Source organism: Oreochromis niloticus, linkage group LG15 (assembly GCF_001858045.2).
Source record: "Oreochromis niloticus isolate F11D_XX linkage group LG15, O_niloticus_UMD_NMBU, whole genome shotgun sequence".
In the NCBI taxonomy this organism is placed as follows: Eukaryota; Metazoa; Chordata; class Actinopteri; order Cichliformes; family Cichlidae; genus Oreochromis; species Oreochromis niloticus.
In genome coordinates, this window is record NC_031980.2 from 32,871,433 (window position 1) to 32,893,462 (window position 22,030).

Genomic DNA, 22,030 nt, shown 5'->3' on the forward strand with positions numbered 1-22,030 from the left:
CTGAGTAGCTGAGAAAGATAAACCAGAGAATACATTTTTAACATATGATAAAAGATGTGTGAGAACTGAGTAAATCAAAGACATCAATAAGCATTCAAAAAGAGAACTTCAGAGGCCATGCATGCAGTTATTGCACATAGTGTCAGATTGTTGTTGTCAGATTTGCATGATAGTGGCGAGCTGTCGCAGCAGCTAATGGAAAAATCACCAGTGACCTTTGAATATACAGTACTGATAAGCTGAAAGGTCTATAACTGATCTATAAGCACGTATAGAAGGTCTCCCTGAAACTTTTTCCTCCGTGTTGATGCAAAAGAAGTAACTAAACCTGAAAATCAAAAGTGAGCTTGTTAAGCTCTCACACGATGTTCAGCATGGGAGTGAAGATGAATTCTGGAGATGAGGTGAAGCGGAAAATGGAAGGTTTTCATGTTGGAAATGTCATCAAAGTGTAAAACCTTTCAGCCTGGGATTGCATGGTGATGCATTCTCAGTCAAAACTTTCCACTCGAACAAAATAAAAGCCCCTACTTTCTGTGTGCAGCCAGTTATTGGGACCCATTTTAAAACTGGCCTCTAGCAGCTGTTTCGTTGTGCAAATTGCATCTGTGAATTATCAACTTGGTAATTTAGAAATTTGAGCTTACTGGCATGTGCCACGATCTTCATCTACGGCACGTGCCAGCACGCGCTTCCTTCAACCAGACTCCAAGTGAACTCGGAGGTGTAATCACGACCACATGTGCATTTAGGCATTCTTTTAAAGTGGAAACACTCCCATTCTTCATACTCCACTACTCAAACGCTTCGACTTACAACGTCATTCATGGTTCTATAGCAGGGGCATCAAACATAAGGTCTGGGGTCCACAATCGGACATTCATACCACACCAGAGTGATTAAGTGTAGATATTAGTAATTGATTCCTGTCTTTTCACTTTCTATAAGTCTGGTGGGCTGTCTGTGGCCCATGATGTAAAATTAATTTGGCATCCCTATTTTACAGGAACTAACAAAGGATACCATGCTTTAGTTATTTCCGTCATTTTGGATACTTTTATAACTTTAGTCAGTGTCAGCTGCAGAGTTTTAGTAACATATCCCATTCAAACAGGTTTGGATATCCACATTTGCAAAGCTGTCTCTAAGGCTACGTCCACACGTACCCGGGTATTTTTGAAAACGCAGATTTTTCTATGCGTTTGCACCTTTCGTCCACACGTAAACGGCGTTTTCGGTCACTGAAAACGGAGATTTCTAAAAACGCCTGCCAGGGTGGATATTTTCGAAAACTCCGTTTTTGCATTTACGTGTGGACGAGGAAAACGGAGAAAACAGCGTCAAAGGTGTGCGCCTTTTTTGACGTCACACTGTGCGCCACGTTATTGTTTCGGTGAAATGAATTTCTACAATACTGTTAACTGTACTCTCTGCAGTGTTTAAATGCTTACATATACACACACAGTTACTGTCCCTCCACACATACAACTCTGTTCTGCTTCTATGCCCCATCTTTTCCCACCGAGGCTTCTAGACTTCTGATTGGCCAACATTTCTACACGGTTAGGAATATATCGCCACCTGTCGCTTTGGCATGTTCCTAGCAGCGTTTTCCTTCATTTCTGCGTTTACGTGTGGACGGGATTATTTTTTAAAACGAAAACGGAAAATCTCCGTTTTCAAAAATACCCGTGTACGTGTGGACGTAGCCTAAATTCATGTGCTTAGTTGGCAGGTTTTTAAAGATTTTTAAATAGTAAAAGCATCAGAAATGTTCAGTGTAGTTTTTAGTCAACAGAAGTGAGGCTATTTCAGTGGTCGAACAACCCAAATCTGGTGCTCTACAGAGGGGGCAAAGTTTGTAGGGGTCACTACATCTCCTGTGTTGTCACCTAGTGCAACAGTGTGGTTCACTCAAGCTGTTAAACACAGTGAGACCCAGAGCAGTGATGTACAGTAGACTCTGGATACACAGGAAGTGCTTGCTTTGCGTTTCTGGTCTGAAGAAAATCTAAAATCTCATTTATCGCCCGTTAAGTATTCCTTAGCGGCCGGATACCCCCGATACAAATTAACAGGGAAGAAAAATTGAAAGCTAACTGTGAGGCTGGGTTGTCACTGTAACTGTATTATGTTCTGGCTTGAGGTTTGCCGCAGCAGCAGCATGCATCTCAATTTCGAGACCACCAAACACAAAGTGACACCTACATACACACTACCCATGCAGACTCTTCCTCTCCCAACTCTTTTGTTTGAGATATAGTGCAATAAGACGTCCTAGTATTACAAAAGCAGGATTTTTAACACTTACAAGAAATTTATATTTATAATATATTTAGATTTAGGTTATGTACACTAGTCAAACAGTGAGCTGTGCATCACATGTGTCTCTTTTCTGTGAAATAGCTGACAGCAGCATACTCTGTATCTCTTGGGTTGATCTCAACAACCGTTGGAGGTCTTTTGGGGAAGTCCAAGACGCTGTAGATCACCGAGGGTGCAGAGACGCTGCTCGACGACGCCACTGATTCCTGCGAAGACAACTCGAGTCAGGCTGAAGAATTTCCAGGCTTATTTTTTTCTCTAACAGCAGATCAAAATTTTTCTTACCTGCACTGTGGGAGTGGAGCTTTGCGGGCTTTGTTGTTGTTGTTGTTTGTCTGCATGAGAAGAAAAGCAGCTGAAATGTTACAAACTGGGTGAAATCGGTCATGTATACTGTATTTTGAGTTTTGCAGAAGAAGCATTCGTGGGACGCTCGAATCAAAAATTTCTTATCAAATTGATCGTTACAGCCCGTCAACCACGTCAGTTTATGCCTGATTTACATATTTTCCATTGTCATACTTTAAAAAAAAGCGTGAAAATAGTCAAATCTCAACGTTAAAGACATAAATGCCGCATGTTTTGGAATTTTTTAGCTCATAGGAAGTAGGGAGTAGGAGTATGCCGCAGCACCCAGGAGTATGAAGGAAATAACATCCAAGATACGTTTCTGATTCATCAGATAAGGAAAAAAAATGTTAGACGTTCACAAAAAAAGCAATTAACCATCAAATACATCAAAAGCACGAATCCACGTCAAATACGTCGTAACCACATAGAGTGTTCGTGCTGTTGGCAGGAGACCGGGTTTCACTTTGCCGGTTTAGCATAAACACAAACTAAACATTATCATTGCAATGATAGTGTTAATGTTCAGTTACTGAGCTCAATGATAAGATTGCATGTTTATTCCTGAGCTTTTTTTTACACTAATATCAGCATTTTGTTACCTTTACACAGAGTTACGATTGCTTTTTACATACTTAATGCTAAGCTAGGCTTAGCATCACCTCCTGATCCCGCCTCTAGAAAAAGAAATATAAAAAAAGCTATCGATATTCTTACATAAATACCATTAATTAAACAAAGTAGCGTTCAGATTAAGTGATAGCAAGCCAAAATTATGGACGACGAAGAATTTTATGCTTAACAATATTTTTTCAACAAATAATGATCATAATAAGCTGTGCTAAAGTAAAATGTTTTAATTTTGTTTAAGTTTAACTACAGTTTGTGACAAAATGTTTTAGTCAAGCCTGACTTTTATAATATAGTTTTAGGTCTAAGCTTTTCGTAAATTTATGCTGAACAAGTCATGTTGTCTTTATCCTCTAGCGGTGCAAATGCACCAGGACAAGTTGCCAAAGAAAGAGAGCAGTTTATCTCCAGCATCTCTCAGTTTTGTGCAAAACTTCTGCTCGTGGACAGCGGCCGGGCCCAGTTAGCACGGCACGATGCAGGAGTGCGCAGTCAGCAATTGCTTGCATTTGTATACATGTACGGGAACTCTTCTAGTGCGGTTTCTGAGGTCACGGGGGCTGTCAGATTATTTCAGCGCGGCAGCGTTCCTACTCAAAGTAGGCCAGAGGGGTTTGTCTTTGAAGTGAAAGCGCACTCGTATTAGTGAACAAATAATGCAAGCTCTTTCTTTCCACCCGTCTCTCAGTGATAGTAGGCACAATTAGATTTACATGCACTGAAGGAGGACTTATTTTCAAAAGAGATGAATCATCGCATCTATCAGAAGGATGTGAAACTGCAATCTGGTTTGCATTTTTGAGCATCTAACCACACAACTGCAAATTTTTTCCACAGAATAACAAGTGTTTCCTTACCATTACTTTGTTTGCTTGAAAAACTAGAAAATACTACTTACTGCAGCCCCGCACATGGAATTCGGCTTCATACCCCTTGATTATTTATATGCGGAGAATATTGAATTAAAGGTTCCTGATGTGTTTTATTCCAACTCAGCTGACACTACATTCAGACTACAGCATGGAAATGAGAATAAAATCCTACGTCTCCAAAAAAAAAAAAGAAAGTTCTGGCCACACCCTGATAACAGCCACAACATGTCAGTGAACAAGAAAAGTGAAGGTGAAGATTGTTTTTGGACCATATATTTTCTTACCTTTGGGTCTCACGAGACTACAGATCAACCATGGGAGTACTGTTGCTAACAGAACCACAGGTAAAACCGCGAAGATGATGATGATGTTACTGGTGGGAAAGGAACTGGAACTTTCATTGACATGAACTGTGGGTTTAGTCGACGGCAGTGGAGCTGTAGGAGTTAAAAGAAAGTCATGAAAATATGTGAGCTTCTCTCATATTTTCTCACTGCGTTTATGAAAAGAAATGAAACAAAAAATAAAAATGATTAAAGACACTGAATATGTTTAGATCCCAATGGATCTATGCATATTTCCCCAGTACATATAGACTAATGCAGTATAATGCATGTTTATAACATACATCAGCAACAGAAATAAAGTATGGTAGGCAGTAAAATTACACAATTTGACTCTTTCTTATGGGCTGTAAGCTGACACTGCAAACCTATGAGAATGTGAAACAGTGATCAGTTTTTCTGTAATCAATAACAAATAACATACTGAATATGTGAATAATAACCAAGCAGTCACAAAAGGCTCATTAATCTCATCTATAATGGGACTGTACATCAGTCAATCTCATATCAGCTGCTTTACGCTCAAACATCTCAGCAGCTCCACGAATGACGCAAATTGTGATTCTGTGAGGATAAATGTAACTGACACAGCTGTTTGTGTCCCCCTGTGAATGCACTGCAAACCCTTTGATGTGCCTGATTTTCAAGCTAGCTTCCTTGTCAGGTAGAGAGGTAAATTTGCTCAGTAGCTCAGTTGTGACCAAATATTGGCAAACATAATTTATATTTAATGCTAGAACATGTTGACACGCTAGCTAGCTTTGATTGCCTAGATTGTAAAGCTGGTTAATGTACACCTACTGGATAGCAAGATGCTGGCATAGTGACATCAGTACTTAACATTTAGGTCAAAGCATCAGTGCTATTTAGTCAACCAGGCTAGGAAATAAAGGCGGTATTATTACCCTACTGCTCTGGTAAGTATCTACAGCAGACAGGACTGACTGAATGTCAGCTATCCTTTAAAGGCTCGGCAATACGAGCTGAGAACGAGGAGCTATTTTTCCTTGGTTATTTTAATATTTCTGTTCTAACCGAGCCTTTATCAACAATGTAGCAAAAACATACGTTGCAGGACCTTGTGACAATCATATTTAATTTATTCTACTGTTTTAATAGTGTGTTAGTGACTTATTTTCATATGGGCTTAAACTTTTGACTAACTGGTTAACAACAACTGTGGATCTATGACACTTATACACACTATATGGTTTTTATATTTAATGCAGTCAATTCTAGCAGACACAATTAATTAAAGTGATCATTTTAATTTGGAATAGTATTTTCAAGGATATTAGGAATGATGATGTCATTTATTACAGGACCTAGAATAAGGAGACAAACATTGAGAAAGCAAAGGTGGTGAGGAATTAGTGTATCCTCCTAGGACCTGGCATCCACGTATGTGGGCATCACATTTTGGGATGTCTAGACAAAAATACTAAATTTTGCTCTACAAGGGCCTGATATCCACTTACGAGGACATTATACTACCACTGTTCTCTCAAAATTTTAAATGAATATCCTCATATGTGGCTCTCATTTTTCTCAGAAACAAAAATCAGGTAAAAACAAAATCTGGAAATTCTTTGTTTTTACATTCATCGGGTACCAATATGCCCAAATGATCAAAGAGAAATTAAAAATGCATGCCATGGAAGAGTTGGGGTCTTAGGAGGTTAAACTATATACACTGTAAAAGAAAAAATTGTAATATAAAAGTATTGTTCTGTGTATTTTACAGTTTTGTACTGTTTTTCTAGAATATCATTAAATTTACATACATAGACTGTGATTTCACATTTCAAATGTAAAATAACATAAAATCACTGTAAATGTAATAAAACATAATTTTCTTGTTTTTTAAATATATTTGTCTGTACATATGTATATTTAGATTGTTAAAATACATTTACAAATGTATCATAATTTCACAAATATTTGTCCATTATTTGAAAGATTGAACTGTTAAAATCAAATGTAATGCTATGGAAAAATATATAAAATGATTCTTATGAACTTTTTTTTACATCAAACAATGTTATTTAGGGCGATCGTGGCTCAAGAGTTGGCAGTTCGTCCTGTAATCAGAAGGTTGCCGGTTCAAGCCCCGGCTTGGACACTCTCGGTCGTTGTGTCCTTGGGCAAGACACTTCACCTACCACCTACTGGTGTTGGCCAGAGGGGCCAATGGCGCGATATGGCAGCCTTGCTTCTGTCAGTCTGCCCCAGGGCAGCTGTGGCTACAACTGTAGCTTGCCTCCACCAGTGAGTGAATGAATAGTGGAATTGTAAAGCGCTTCGAGGGTCTCGAAAAGCGCTATATAAATGCATTCCATTATTATTATTTAAACCAACTGTTAACTGTATATTTCTGTACATTTAACTATTATTATTCATATTGCCGCATTCATTGACCTTGTTTATAGGTAATTTCATTGTTTAATCACATTAAAATGTTCCTAATTTAATGTTTAAAAGCACTTGAAACAGGCAAAATCCCAACAAACTGTATTGTCATTACTGACAATAACCGTATTTTTATGAGAAAGTTATTTTCTGTTATTTTCTGGTATTATTTTGGCGCCCCAGCTGCCGGAATATTACAGGTTTTTTAGGATTTTTTTTAACAGTGTATGGCTGCTAAGTACATATCTGTTTGTGTGAAATAGTTTGGGAATATAATGGGAACATACTCTACTTTAGTCTGCACTCGATATTGCTCTACTGTGTGTTAAAGTCATTTCCATTATGTGCAGCTTTAATCATAACAAATGTCCTTACCTGTGCAGCTTATGTTCCTTTCTTCAACAATCAGCTTCACTTCATTACTTTTTCTTGGGATGCCACCAAGTAAACTGGCCCAGTAGGTGTTAGTGTGGTTTAGAGTGAGATTTGTGATGTGGTAAAATATAGAATTGTTTTGGGGGTAAATATCAAAGGAACTTTTTCTATTTTTCAAATCATCAATCTTTTTCTCGCCTGTTGTATAAATTCCAATTTGACTGTTTTCAGTAATGCTAACATTAAATGTAAATTGAAGGGTGATGTTGCTGCCAAAGATCCCGATGACTTCTGCATGGCTGGGGTCTGTATGGAGACAGAAGAGGAGATTTGCATTATAAACATTGATAGGCTCACATTAGTGGAGAAATTAGTTTGATGTTTTTAATGCTTTTACTGTTATTCAATTTAAATTTAATAAATCCATAATGATGCGTCAGTCTCCAACATGAACACATGAGCACACTCCGCTTTGTGTTCCTATAGTATTTTAAACTGATGCTCTTCAGTATACAGTGTAAGCTGTGGGTAGTTGGAAGAAAGCAGTAGTGAAAACAGAATAGTCCATGTGACATCTTGTGTGTTAGAGACATCAGTTGGTTTAATCCTCAAAAACCTAAAAGCCACAGAAGCAGCACAGGACGACTGATCCTCTCCACAAAGGAAACAAGCGGGTCACTTTTCCCTTCTGCTCACTACCTTAGTACAAGTACCACAGTTACTTTCCATCACTGACAGTAAAACTACAGAGTAGTGTTTAAACTAGGCTAAGCCACAGTGAAATGCCAGCAGTGCTGGATCAGTCTACACAGCCATATAGCCACCAGCACCAAGGTGAAGTTCAGACTGACTTACCTGATTTATCTAACTGCCATCTGTTTCTAAAGTTCAGTGTTAGCTCACATATAGAAATGGGATAAGTAACTTTTCTTAGATGTGTCATCTCCTCTCTTTGAAAGTCTCTCTTCTGTAGAAACTATGTGATTTGGTGATTACAAACCTTTAAATAGCAAGTACTTATATTTAAACAGGAGTCTAGGTGTTTGGACACCTACTAAAAACAGGAACGGAAACTGATAAAGTTCAAATATATTCTCTTACATGCTAAAAGGTGAAGACACCATCCTTCCATTCTCTTCTGTTTATTAAGTTCAGAATGGCGGGGGGACTGGAGCTACTGCGGTGTCTTTTTCCAAACCAATCAGCCCAAATCAGCTTTTTCTATCTATGTATCTATGTTATATATCTATTTTATTATTATTATTTTCAAGTTTTTTTCAAGTTTTTTTCTCTAAACATGTGTGAAGCAGCACGGGATGTCTCCATAAGCATTTGAGGGCTTGTGGTATTAGTACGATCGCTTGTTTTTGGCTACATAAAAGTGTGATTGCTATATTTGTTTAACATCAGAACGTACACATTATGAGCCAGGACTAAATTCACAATGCCTCAGACTAGCTTTAACTTGCTGCAATGCCTTTTTCACCCAGACACAAGCACACAGCGTTTTATCCAGAACGTGTCAGTGTTTTCAACATTTATGAAACACCCAGTTCCCTGTTTTAATATCGCTCGTCTGTGATAAAACTCTAACAGATACCACAGCAAAACTTAGAACAAACCACTTGTGGAAACAGGGTTACCAACAAATACAGTTGAGTCACAAAACCAGAGCTTTGTGGAACTCCCCAATTATGATTCAGTAATGGTAATTGAGTGGGGGGAAACTGAGTTGTCATTAGAGACCTACTACAACGAGTTACATGCAAAATATTCAGTGCATTAACTAACTGTCAGAGGAATCAGAGAACGATAAATGTAACAAACAGTCGAGTCCATCATCTGCTGCCAGGACACAAAACCTCTCACACGTCACGGAGTAAAACACAGTTACGAACGAGACGGCTTACCGTTGAACACCATGTGAGCTGTGACGATCAAAACTAGCCCGAGAGGCTTTGTGATGGTGTTTTCACCCATGATGGAAGCGTTAGGCTGCTCGGAGGCCTCTTGCGATGGCGCTTGGGCTTTGACCTTTCTGTGTGTGCGTTTTTTTCGGCTGCCCCTGTGATGTAAAGCCTAAACTCTACACTTCTACACAAGTGACAGCTTCTGTGCCTGCCTGGAGGAAACTGTAGACAGGAACTTACACCAACACCAATTTATCTAGCTTCGGTATCATAAGCGCCTCCCGTAACGGAAGACTTCAAAGGGGTTCATGGACATGTGGTGCAGACTGTTGGAGGATGTCACTCACATGATGTGGGTAAAGTCAGGAAGAGTAAATAGTTTCCTTCATATTCTGGGGGAGAACGTAGACTCTTACATCCTGTTTCTCTTAGAGGACAAATTAAAGTTTAAATTTAGAACATGGAAAAACAAACAGCACTCTTTTTTCACTTTTCATTAAACATGAATGTATTTTTCTTGTTTTCTGCTGAGGTTTTGCAACATTCATCTTGTATGAACAGGTTCAGGAGTGCTCAACACGACATCAGAAAGCATCTGAACTTCTAAGAATTCCAGCAGCAACTTTTCTTCTTAGAAACAACACTCAGTATCCTGCATGTCCACAGAGATCTGCAGATTAGAAGATAAATGCACATTTGCATGTTTCCTTCCAACTACAGGTATTCATGAGTAAATAAACACAATTTTATTTCAAATAAAAGGAGCCATCGTTTTAGGTCCACGTGCATGCCAGCTTCCCTGTGCGTGACTGTGATTGTGAATTATCGCACATTACCACTGACAGACTGCAAAGAATGGCCTAATAAAACATGTTTCATGAAGCAAAAAATAGTTCGCTGTGAGCAGCTGGAGCTCAAACATCGACCGCTGTAACCACAGCTGTCTGCAGGTTTGATCTTTATTGAACACCAGACTTGTTTTTTTTGAAAGTTCATCTGATTAGAGTGAATTTATCAAGAAGCGTCTGTGATCTGACAACCTGCCGGCTGTAGACACAGACGAACTGCATATTTTTAAACGCTCATGTTAATGAACGTGCGTTGTGTCCCCATGTTGAATAAAAATGATGATATGGAAAATGTTCCACAACTAACGAAACTTACTGTAAAGTTGATGTTACACAGTTAACTCGTATTAGTTTCCTCATTACTGTAGGTGTTAAAAAAATCTGGCCTTGGTAAATTACAGACACACACATTGTAACACTTTAACCACAGAAGAGGAAGTTGGGGGCTTTGAAGTAACAATTTGAAGACAGCAAGGGGGGATTTTGTTTACTGGATGTTTCAGTGGTTGATGGAGTTGGGCGTCTACTTGCAGCTCCTGTTCGCTCTTCATGTGGCATCTCCACAGGCAAAGACAGGCCCCGTGGATTAGTCTCCAAGCTGATGACTCAGTTGTGAGGGGCGCAAATTTAAGTGCATTTTCTGTCGGATAGCTGCAGCACTTGGGTAAATCTCTTAACAGCTGAGTGTGTTTTAGCCATAAGCCTGTCCTTAAAAGAACTCGAGTGAGGTACATTTTTATTGCTTTTGATCTTTTATTTATAACCTACACACATAGTTTTCAGTGCAGATGTGACTTGCGTGTGATGACTACCTGATAAATTAGAAAGCATCTGTTGTTTTTCACCATTTCACAGGTGTGAATGTTTGTGTGTGCCTCTGTGTTAACCCTGCCACAGACTGGCAGCCTGTCTAGACTGCACCCTGCTTCTGTCCTATGGCAGCTGCTTTTTCTTTTTTAATAAAAAAAAAACACCCCAGACCTAATCTCAGAGTGAAATAAGGCAAACATTTGTTTTGTTCCTCATTTGTTTTTCGGTGGTTTGCTTAAAAAAAAAAAAAAAAAAGGAGCATCGGCAGGACAATACTGCAATGTGATAAGGGGCAGTTTAACATGGAAGTATCATTTCCATAAAATCGTGAATCACTGTGTGTGTTTTTACAAGTACAATAGGCTAATACGCTGGAGCTCCTAGTGGTGATAACTGTTCATTAAAAACAAAAAATAAATACAATTCTACTTGGTGACAGAGCGTAATGCTCCTGTAGAGAGTTTTACTTCATGCTAAACTTGTTTTTTATCTGCTTAATGGTGGATTTCCACATTAAGATGATGCATAAAACTTTATTATCTAACTGTACTGCAGTGAGCTGTACTGTTCACATTTCTTTTCATTTGCATAAGATTCTGTTTGTCAGGTTTAAATGTCACCACATACTTCTGTTAGAGATGTTCCATCCATCACTAGTGGGAAACTGAACTCACCCTTCATTGCTTTCTGGAAAAAGACAAATTTACATATGTAAATATATCACCGTTATAGGTGCATATTACTGAAATACCTCTTCTTTTAGGCATTTAGGAAGCTTAGGTGCTCCAAACCAACTCTGGATCTATTTAATGTAGAGGAACAGAGTCTCTCTTTCATTCATTTATTCATGCAGCAACTTTCCAGCAAAACTTTTCTATAAAATCCAGTAAATTTGTTGTATTTACAGCAATATAATCAGCTTACACACATACAGAATTTATCACCCAAACAAAGGAAAATGGATGCACAGAAAGTATTGCATTTGGAGCTGTACAACACAGGCAAATGTATGCTTGTGGATAATTCAGGTCCAGTATAGTTTAGGTTTATTTATGTAGTGTTAAATCAAAACAATAGTCACCTGACAATGCTTTATAATGTAAGATAAAAACCTTGAAGCATTCTGGAGAAAGACGTACTGCGGTGCTGTATTATCATGTGGGGAATGAAAAGAGGTGAGCGGAGTGCATCATGTTATCATGAAACTAGATCAAATCTAGTTTACGTGTGATTTGTTTTGCTGAAGGGGTTTGCAGATTTGATTCTTATATCAGTCATCTCCATCAGGGGTCAGTGAAAGCATTCACAACAACGACTTCCAGCCTCAAGAGAGCATGCAATACACACTACAGTTGCAGACACTAATGTAGTCATTTCACCCTCATTATTACATTTGTGCGCCATCTTGTGGACTCAACAGTCCCTACAACATTTGCTTGACACGTGATAACCCACTGCTCTTTTTTTCCCCCTCCTCACATACACTTTCACAGAAACACTCAAGACACACACACACCTCGCCAATCCCCTGTGGTATTACTTCCTGCATCACAGCATTTTGAAAATGTTTCCTCTTACACCACATCATGTCCTGTTACACGCCTCTGTTGCTGTCACCCAGCAATAGGAATGCAAGTTTATTTGGTTATATTGCATGGCCTCAATTACGGTAATGGTGCATTTTCACATATCATTAGTGTATGCAAATTGACTTGCAGTGCACTAAACCATGGCTCACTTTGTATCTGCAGTGTTTGAGGGGCTTTATAATAGAGTCAGTGAGGAAATAAATCAAGGCCTCAGGTTATGTTGGAGCCTTTATTAGGTCATCATGGGAATCCTCTTCAGATAACTGAGTCCAAGTCAGGCCACAGTAAGACATTTACTCCTGTGGAAGCTCTGATTTTCCAATCAAATGTATGAGGGTAAACACTAACCACCTGTGTCAGTTCTATATTTTGAGAAACAGGTTGCTTGGCGTCCCTGCTTCATGCATTTGTTTTCCATTCAGATCTAAATGACAATATCCTTTGATCCACAAGAAATGTCTGCATAATGTGACCAAATAATATTTGCATTAATTATCTTATTTCAGCTATTTTTATTTTTGTTTTGTGCAGTTAAACAGCCCCGTCTTCTCTGCTCCTCCCATGCAGTTTTGCTGACTGAAGCAAAGCCTTACCTCACGTTTCACTGGTTAGGGTGCACAGCGAGTCCTCGCTCTTGTTAGTGAAGCCTTCGATATATGTGGGTGAGATTCTGGATGAGATCTACAACAAAAAGCTTCAGTGGGGCTCTGTGGAAAGATGTGCTCATATGTGTTTGAAGAAACAGGCCGTATTCGCTATAATATTAACAAATAGTGACCTTGAAGGTTTACTGCATCGCTCCGCATGTGTTTGAATGACATAAGAATATGTATTAAGTGGCACTTTGCAATCATTTACTGCATTAATTTTGCTAAGCTGAATCTCACACAGCAGTGATGGGAGGAGGCGCACAGAATGGAAGAGCAGGAAAGCCCTCATCTCCATGGTAACTGACTCTGATGGAAACTGACTCTGCTATTAAACGCTGCTTTAACAAAACAATTACCAAGCAATCGAGAACGGGAACCCCACCACCACCACTACACACCACACTACACGCATGCCACAGGCTCTCCAAAGTGTCAACAATGGTACATTTCCACCTTTCCATAGAATAGCTCCAAAAACCACCAACATCCGCCTTTCTAGTTTGGATTTGCATCATCCATACACCACATTTAAAGTCCCTGTCACGGACCATGCACAATGCAAAATAGGTGAAATAATAAACCCATCATTTTTTGAGTTATTTTGGGAGATAGGAGGTCATCTGTTAATTTATGGTTATGACTGGAGAGATGTTTGTTTTTAAATTGAGCTGCTGGATATTTGATTTCTGCTTGGGGATAAATACATTATCTATCGATCTATCTATGAAGAGTCATTATCAAGGTGTGGGAGATTTACAGGTGAGTGATTTCCTTGCTTTTTGCTATGCTGATTGGTCGGTCCAAAAACGAACTACTGCCTGAATCCGTGAGCTTCCTGACCTGTAGTGAGCTCATCTCGTTGTTTTGCTGCAGTGTTACTGTTACTGAACACTGCTGGCCAAACACCAAACAGTAGATACACAATGTTACAAAAAAAAATGTGATCCTAACTGAACGATAAGTTGATTTACCATAAAATATACAGCATCTTTTTTTGTTTTTCCTTCAAATAAAAGGCCAAACATCAAACAAATAAACCAGAATCACGATCAATTGCAAAGTTTCAAAAAGACGTGCATGTTTGTCTTATGGTAATCTAACAGTAAACAGGCAGCTCACTGCTCAGTCTAACAAGTCCTGTGTGGAAATGTGAGTGATGATGGTGGAGTTGGTGTGGATTGGACTCTGATTTTGATGCCATCACTGATGGAGCTGAGGTGTGACTAGTTGAAGCAGCTAAACATCCACCTTTAGATGTTCTTACTGGATGCCACAGCGTACATCCACCTGCAGCAGCAGGAGAATCGATTTTAAGCGCACACTTGCACACAAACACAACCCGTGGTTGGAAATTCTACCTTTAGTCAGGCTGTGAAACTCGCACCCCCGCTCCCCCCGCCTCCATCCCGCACGTGCGCGCATACCCGAGGAGCCAATTAGAGACGCTCAACGCTGTGATTTATGAAGAAAGTCTCGACGTGGCCACGTGCGCACAGCGCCAGTATATCCCCTTTGTGTAAATGCACCGTATCTGTGAAAGTGAACATAAAGGCTCGTAACAGCAGGACAGTCCCCACATGCGCGCGCACGGGCGCTTCCGCGAACAGAAACGCGCATCTTGGTGTGCGGCAGCTGTCACGGTCTCCGACAGAGGTATTCCCCAGCTCCATCACGACCAGCAGCCTGCCAGTGTTCCTGGTTCCAGAGTTGACACTAAAGAAAAAGAAACGCTGGAGGAAAACTTGTATTGGGTTGTTTTTTTTAACGCCATAAGCTGCTAGAAATGGGGAAAAATGCGTAACGCACATAAAGAAATACAAAACACACGACGCGGCGCCTTCAGACTCATCGGGTTTGTGAATAAAACCTCCCTCTCGACATGAATTTCTCGTCCTCACCCAAGCTCGACTCTGCCATGGCTGTCACCCACCGCCCAAATTGATTTGGCCACCCCCCTTCCCCCTCGCTTTCCTCCCTTCCCTCCCTTCCCACCAGTCACATGGAGGTTAGCGGTGACCCATCGTTCCCTCGGTTTTGTGGCAGTCGCTCGCTCTCTGGTGCGCTTGAAAGACGCACGGGGGGAACAAACAAACTAAAAGCGCAAAACTGCCAGGGAGATTTACTTATATTAGATTTAACTGCCTTTTTTTTAGTTCTTTTATTACATCTGTTGCTAAGGAGAATCAACCCGGAATCCGCTGAAGCCGCTGGGAAACGATATTTGGTTAAAGGGGTTATTTTTAGTCCCCCACGGCGGCGATGAGTGGCTGGAAGCCGGCTGTGAGACCGAGCGCTGCTGCGCTGTGGTAAGTGAAGCCCCAGCTCGGTGCTCAGGAAGAATGAAGTCGAGACGAGATAAACTGAAGATCCCCTCTCTGACTCTGGAGTAAGTTCTGCTTTTTTTCAAACAAACAAACAAAATGTTTTCGTGCTGTGCTGCAGATGTGAAACCACTAGTTGCCCTGTGTGGCTGCTGAATTTGAAGTTGCAGTAGGTGAGAAATAAGAGCGTTCACGCGCTCGTGTACAACCGATGGTGTCAACAGAGTTTTAGATGCGCTGTGGCTTTAGTTCAGACCTTCAGCTATCTGCTGCGCAGTGAAGTTAAACAGCCACCTGAGCACGAAAGATGTAAAAATAACCTCTCTCTGGGTGATGGCATTCTCATTGTCTTGGTAACGGCTTCGTCTTATTCTCATATTTTGAAGACGATGCGCTTTGGAGACTGTAGGAGTCAACAGGTGTCTCACCAGCAACCTTTATGTCTTTGGAAACATCATCAGTGCTCTCAGGAAGACCCAGGCGTAAAATTGGCAGATCCCCCAGCCTGCCCGTTAATCTTTAAACTGAGCTGAAGTGGAGAAATCAAGCTGTCCAACCTTGAACTGGATCCGTGTTTGCTCAATTCACGACTGGTTAAAGGTGTAAAGCCAAACTAGTGAAAACAGCACTAAACTTGTGATGGCGTTGACATATTTTGTCCGTGAAATGACTTCATCCAGATTCCCGATCCTTTAATCTCACCAAATGTTTAATTTCATATGACTTTCTGTTTTTTTTCCCCTTCTCTATTGTCTGTTTTTTTAAAGCTCAGTCCACAAGTCCGGCATGAATCACATCGTGGCCTTTCCACAGGACCAACACACACTGACAGCGTTTTATTTAGCAGGATAGACACTGGCTTTTCTTATAATTACTAACCTGTAATTTTTGTCTCTATCAAAGCCCATGACTGCAGTCTTATGTCCACCCACCCTTCCTTCTGAGTGAATATAGCCTTTTTTTTTTTTGCATTGAGAAAAGGGAGGGGGTTAGGGAGCGGGAGGGGTGGGGGTTCCTGCTGCTACCCACTGGGATGCTGATCCATAAGGCGTAGGAGCTCCCTTCTCGCATCCTCATCATCCTCTGATCCATGCATCCATCTGCCTCCTCTGTGGACCATCTCAGCTGAGCATGCGTTGGTTTCATTTCATTTTTAGGCACTCCTTAGCTTCTGAGATACAGAGGAGGTTTCACGCTTTGCAAGCAGGGAGGGTCTAAGGGTCTTAATGATGGCACCCACTGAATCAAACCACTACTGGAAGTGCAAATGTGAAAAGTAACACTTTCCTGGCATTCAGATAGACTTTGTTGTGGTGATTTGTGCTCTTCGAGTATTTAGCCAGATTTGTAGTTGTAGTGACACTTTGGATCTTACAATGTAAAATATGAATAACATGGAATAATAAGAAGCCAGTAGCCAGTGGAATGCTGATCTGAGCACAGTTGTAATAGGATTGTAGTTTTTAAGTGCAGCCAATGGATGTTATCTGATGATTTGTAGCTACCGCCGGTCTGAATATCAGAGCCTCCCTGAACATTTAGGAAAATCTGAAATGAGTCAGTCTGAGATTTTCCGCTCTGTTTTCCACTCTGGACAAGATTGGAGATAAAATTGAAATGCAGTATGGAAATGACAGATTATTCACTCAAGCACCACTCGGGGCTTTTCTTTAAAGGGTCTTAAGGAGAAGAAGTGTCAAAATGAAATGCAGTGCAATGACTCGCATGTGTTGCTTAATTATGAGGAGGCACTACAGAATGAGGAGTCTTTGTGCGAGGAGTTGTTTTTCCTACCGTCCGCCCTGCATTACTATGACAACATGTTCATTAGTGCTGTGGTAGCCAGGGCTGTGTTTAGCACCGAGAAGCTTCTGCAGCACTGAGACAATAGCAGCTTTGTGGAACCCCGAAGGCAGAGCTTAAAATCTGAGAGAAAAATGCTTCACGCACTATGTCAGCGTTAGACAGATGCAGACTTTGGAGCGAGCTCGGCCTGCTTACCTCAACCGTGCATTAAGATGTGAAGTGGTAGCTGAGATTCATTAGAGACAGTGCTGTGCAGGTTTGGGTGTGCAAGAACTACAAGTGCATTGTTGTTTTTGATTTCAGGAAGTCAAACCTAGACTTATCTGATCTTAGGCATCTCCTAACACTGTTAAAGATTGCACTACATGTTCAATAAATGTGTGCTGGATGCTGAAATTTCCTGTCTAGTGTGTTGACAAGCAGCTGCTGACTTCCTGTTGTGTAAGAGCTCACACGAGATCAGTAGCCAGCTAATCAGATGCATCCAGGGATGCATCCAGCGAGCCTGTAAATAAACAGCGCTATCAGATGGGCATCGGCTTTGGCAGCCCCAGTGGTGATGTCAGCCGGGGAGAGGCGGGCATCGGCCTCTAACCTTGCGCCAAAGCTCCAGCACTGACTGATGATGACAGACACCTGACGGGCCAAGTTGCTGAGCCAGCTCACTAATCCACGTGACCATGTCTTGCTCTTACAGTTTGTCACCCACATGCCAGAGCCCCACCCTACTGAGCCCATGCAGCCCATGCAGCCCCTGCAGCCCCTTACAAACCCTTCATCCCTGGAGGTAAGAGAGCCAGGTCACACGCAAACTCTTCCTAAGAACTAAACCTATCTATTTTTAAATTAAATTAAAAAACAAAGAAACCAGCAAAAAAAAACCCAAACTGACAATTTCCTGAACAGGTAATGTTAACATTACTGTTAACATGGGCCAACAAGTGTAACTGATTTTCATTTGCTTCAGAATAATACAGCTCTTATTATTTGGTTGCTTTTGATTATTTTATGCACTATTATTTCAGAATAGTGCATAAAAATGCACCAAATCATTCCTGACTGGATCAATATGACATAAAAAAAAATCATCATTTGCTCATTTATAAAAAATCTTAATTTAACAATAAGACAATCTGGGTGTTTTTTTTTCTGTTGCTTTTCCTGTTTGAGAAAAAAAACGAGATCAGCAAAAAGTCCGAAATATCAGTTGAGTCGTGTGCTCTTTGTTGTCTTGTTGTTGTTTTTTTGGCATGTGAAGGTGCTTCTGTTTCACCAGTGAAGACGTGTCGTTTATTAGTTGTCTCTAAGTCTTAGTGGGTTGCTTGGCAACGGTGCTGGGTGCTGTGGAGGAAGGCAACACTGCAAACAGAGGCGGCTGCATCCAGCATGTTTCTGGATGTGTGAGCACCGCTAGGCTGTCACACCACACACTGAGCAGTAATGAATCTCATTTGCTCTCCTGAAAAATGAGCACAGTTTTTCTGGGGATGCAAAAAAACCTCTCACTCACATGATGAACATGCATTCATTTGCACATGGACATAGTCTGATTCCACAGCATGGCCGGTTCCATATTTGCTGGCTTTGTTTTTTTAACACCGTTTTGCATTTGTTTCACCACCCAGGCACATGCTCATTCTCTTGCATCAGATTCTGTATTTGTATGCAAGTTTCTTATTTCCCAACATCAACCCTTGGATCAGATACTGTGATTGTGCTGCAGTTTGGCTTGAAGGAAAACAAATGTGAGAAGACAACATGCCTCTTGGCTGGCGTAGGATTCATTTTCAGTTTTACCCATTTTAATCTGATGGCAGCATATCCAAATCTTAAACGTAAACTACAGACAAAAACAAATTATGTTAAGCTACCACACCCTATGTAGCCGCCTGGTATGAGCTGTATATCCAATAAAACCTGTTTGATGACTAAAAAAAAGTAAATCACTTTAGAGTTTCTTTGTGTCAGGGTAGATGGAAGTTTATTTAAAATTTGACTGGAAACCAGTTCGAATTAGATTAAATAACATAAGGTGGCAAAGGTTTGAAAACAGGACTGAAAAATTCCAGCTATTTGGGAGTCACGTGAAAAAGATTAATTAGCTTTAGCAGCAATAACTTGAAGCAATCATGATTTCATCAGTCTCTCTCATCATCGTGGAGGAATTTTGGCCCACTCTTCGTTACAGCGTGGCTTCAGCTCACTGAAGTTTGCAGACGTTTTAGCACAGCTCTCTTAAGGTCTGTGCACAAATAGCCAGCATATAACCAAATCGTTAACACCTCGATTCTTTTCTTTTTCAGCCATTCTGTTATAGATTTGTTGCTGTCCTTGGGTCGCCCTGTTGAATTATCCACTTCTGGCCGTAGCTCTCATACACATGGCCTCACATTTGATTCTAGAATACTTTGGTATACGGTGACCTCAAGGTGCCCAGGCCCTGTGGCTGCAGAACAAGCCCAAATCATCACCCCTCCTCCACCATGCTTGATAATTGATGTGAGGTGTTTGTGCTGATGTGCTGTGTTTGATTTTTGCCAAACATGATACTGTGTATTGGGACCAAGCTTCTCTACTTTGGTCTTGTCTCTAGGACATCATCCTAGAAGCCCTGTGGTTTGTTTAGAGGCAGCTTTGTAAACCTAAGCTGCACTGCCATGTTCTTTTGATAGAGAAGAGGCTTTCTCTTGGCAACCATCACAAACAAGTTATACTTGTTTTGTGTTTTGCTAATTGCTCTGTTATTGACTTTAACGTGTAACACACTAACTAAGGCCTGTAGAGTTTGAGTTGGAGCTTTTGCAGTTTTTTGCAGTTTGTATCGCATAGTCTGACCTTGGGGTGAATTTGCTGGGTCGACTTGGAGATATCTTGAATGTTTTCACTTGTGAATAATACAAATAATATTTCTTACTGTAACCCGATGGCTGTGAGTTGTTTGAAAATGACCCTATAGGCTCTCTCTAAGAGCTGTTTGCAGTAGTGACCCCTTGTGAGTAAGGGAGCAAGTGAAAGCAGCTTCTTCTGAGCATTTCACTGTCTTACCCTGAGGTGAATTTGCCTGGACGCCCACTCCTGGAAGAATGTGGCACTTTGTCAATACACACCTAAATGCTCCAGACTGGCAAACTGACAAATGTCTGCTTTTATAGAGGTGATGTTTACATTTGCTGATGATCGGTTGTCCTTACCCTTTTAATTCCTGTCACAGCAGATGAAGGTATGCTTAGACACGACTGCTCAGAATCCTGTAAAAACATTCTTTTTCACACGACTGTATGTTTAAGCCTTTAATGAAAAATGACTAGACTGTATAGGAAACAATGTACATAGAGACACTAACAGTCACGAATGGTATGCCAGTGGTAACAAAGTCATTTCACTGAAAATATCTATAAAATTTCACTTGAAACAAAGCTGCAGTGATGGAAAGTGAAATGACCAAGCCTGAAAATATGCAATATTTTATCTTTGTTATCAGATAGCTTCAGGCACAGACATGCCTCTTTTTGTCAAGGTAAGGTGCTTGGTTACAGTTAGCTTAAAATAAAAGAAAGATTTCAGTCAGTTTTTGGGTCACGGAGATGACAAGATTACGTTTTAAAGAGTAACTTTAGTATTATGTGCAGAAGTGTTAGAAGGTTTTATTTTTAGGCCTGGTTGGTCTGAGACTCTAACTTGACACTTCTAATCTTATACATAATGAAGTTTTAAGGTCAGGTAAAAAATAACTAACTACAAAAACACTCGGGAAATAACTGTTGTACATGCAGACTTCTAATGATGACTTTAAATAGACTTGCTGCAGTATAATTAGAGAAACAAAAAGTTGCAGAGCTGGAGTCATATGGGTATAAGGTGATGAATCCAGGCTTTAAAAATATCTATCTATCTATCTATCTATGTGTGTGTGTGTGTGTGTGTGTGTGCTAAGCCAAGAGTAAGTGCGCAAGTACTGGATGTAGTTTGTGCAGTGGAATGTACCACTATTCAATAAGTTTATCTGGAACTTCCCTCTACCAGGCTCCTAATGGTATACCCCAGCAACATCTTATGCTGCTTTCAGGTTTTGTAGGAAATTACCGCCAAGGTATGAATGCAAGCGGCATCTGTAAGTTTACTCGTATTGCATCATAAAAGGATAGTTTGCAGGTTTGCAGCAAAACTAATCATAAAACATATAAAGGCTGCTCTCTTTATATATTACACTTTTTAATTATTCTGGGTCTACTTGGACAAGATTTTCTATGGAAACTTAAAAAAGTAACAATGATCTTGCACTGTTGTTATTCTTTACATGGCAAAATAGAGATTCATTTTCCAGTTCATTGCAAATTATTATGATTTAATACTTTAAAAGGGGGATTGATGATATCTGCATATTGTCCTGTCTCGTTTACACACAGGTTTACGCAACTATTTTTTCAATATTATGTTAATTTCGTAGTTATATCATTATACCCTTCCACACAGAGAGGTAAAACCATACATACTAAAAGAATCCAAGCTAAGGTTTGACCTATCTGAAGCCTATATGAAAAGTGTGGCTGTCTCAGGCTAATGTAGGTTATAAATAGTCAAGATAGAAAGTAGAGGAAAAACAGCTTTTAGCAGGTTTCTAGCACGTTTGCGTGGTAGGACTCAGCGTGGTTTGGATTTTTACTCCTACAGTCTTCAGTGGTGTCAGTTTTTTTTCTTTGCTCTGCTTTTGTAATCTGAGCTGCAGCACCGTCTGTTAGAGTCTTTAGCTGCAGTTATGGCAAACCAACACTTCTCCCCCACCTCTGTTTCAA

At 40.3% G+C, this 22,030-nt stretch overlaps 2 protein-coding genes across 6 annotated transcripts in view; one reads left to right on the forward strand and one right to left on the reverse strand.

The window, feature by feature from the left end:
• Positions 1 to 1,715: 1,715 nt before the first annotated feature.
• On the reverse strand, positions 1,716 to 9,445 carry LOC102077856 (uncharacterized). The gene is made up of 5 exons (XM_005453983.4): positions 9,214 to 9,445; positions 7,304 to 7,609; positions 4,460 to 4,612; positions 2,611 to 2,660; positions 1,716 to 2,531 (listed from the first exon to the last, which is right to left on the reverse strand). The coding sequence occupies exons 1-5, from the start codon at positions 9,281 to 9,283 to the stop codon at positions 2,379 to 2,381; spliced, it is 732 nt and encodes a 243-aa protein (XP_005454040.1). The 5' UTR covers positions 9,284 to 9,445; the 3' UTR covers positions 1,716 to 2,378.
• A 5,673-nt stretch (positions 9,446 to 15,118) lies between these two features.
• The window catches only part of mast3b (microtubule associated serine/threonine kinase 3b), a 38,671-nt gene continuing 31,759 nt past the window's right edge, over positions 15,119 to 22,030 (forward strand). For 3 of the 5 annotated variants that reach the window (XM_019346107.2, XM_005453982.4, XM_019346111.2), the window contains exons 1-2: positions 15,119 to 15,496; positions 17,935 to 18,024. In XM_019346107.2, coding sequence (XP_019201652.1) covers positions 15,450 to 15,496; positions 17,935 to 18,024 — 137 coding nt within the window. In that variant the 5' untranslated portion in view covers positions 15,119 to 15,449. The remainder of the gene's footprint in view (positions 15,497 to 17,934; positions 18,025 to 22,030) is intronic. The other 2 variants (XM_019346108.1, XM_019346110.2) reach the window with 2 other exon arrangements.

Excerpts from the sequence above, each read along its gene's own strand:
- LOC102077856 (XM_005453983.4), bottom strand. The coding sequence starts at position 9,283 with ATGGGTGAAAACACCATCACAAAGCCTCTCGGGCTAGTTTTGATCGTC. Across the intron at positions 4,613-7,303 it reads AAGGAACATAAGCTGCACAG|CTCCACTGCCGTCGACTAAA; the intron begins GTAAGGACATTT and ends TAACTCCTACAG. Across the intron at positions 2,532-2,610 it reads GCTCCACTCCCACAGTGCAG|GAATCAGTGGCGTCGTCGAG; the intron begins GTAAGAAAAATT and ends TTGTCTTCGCAG.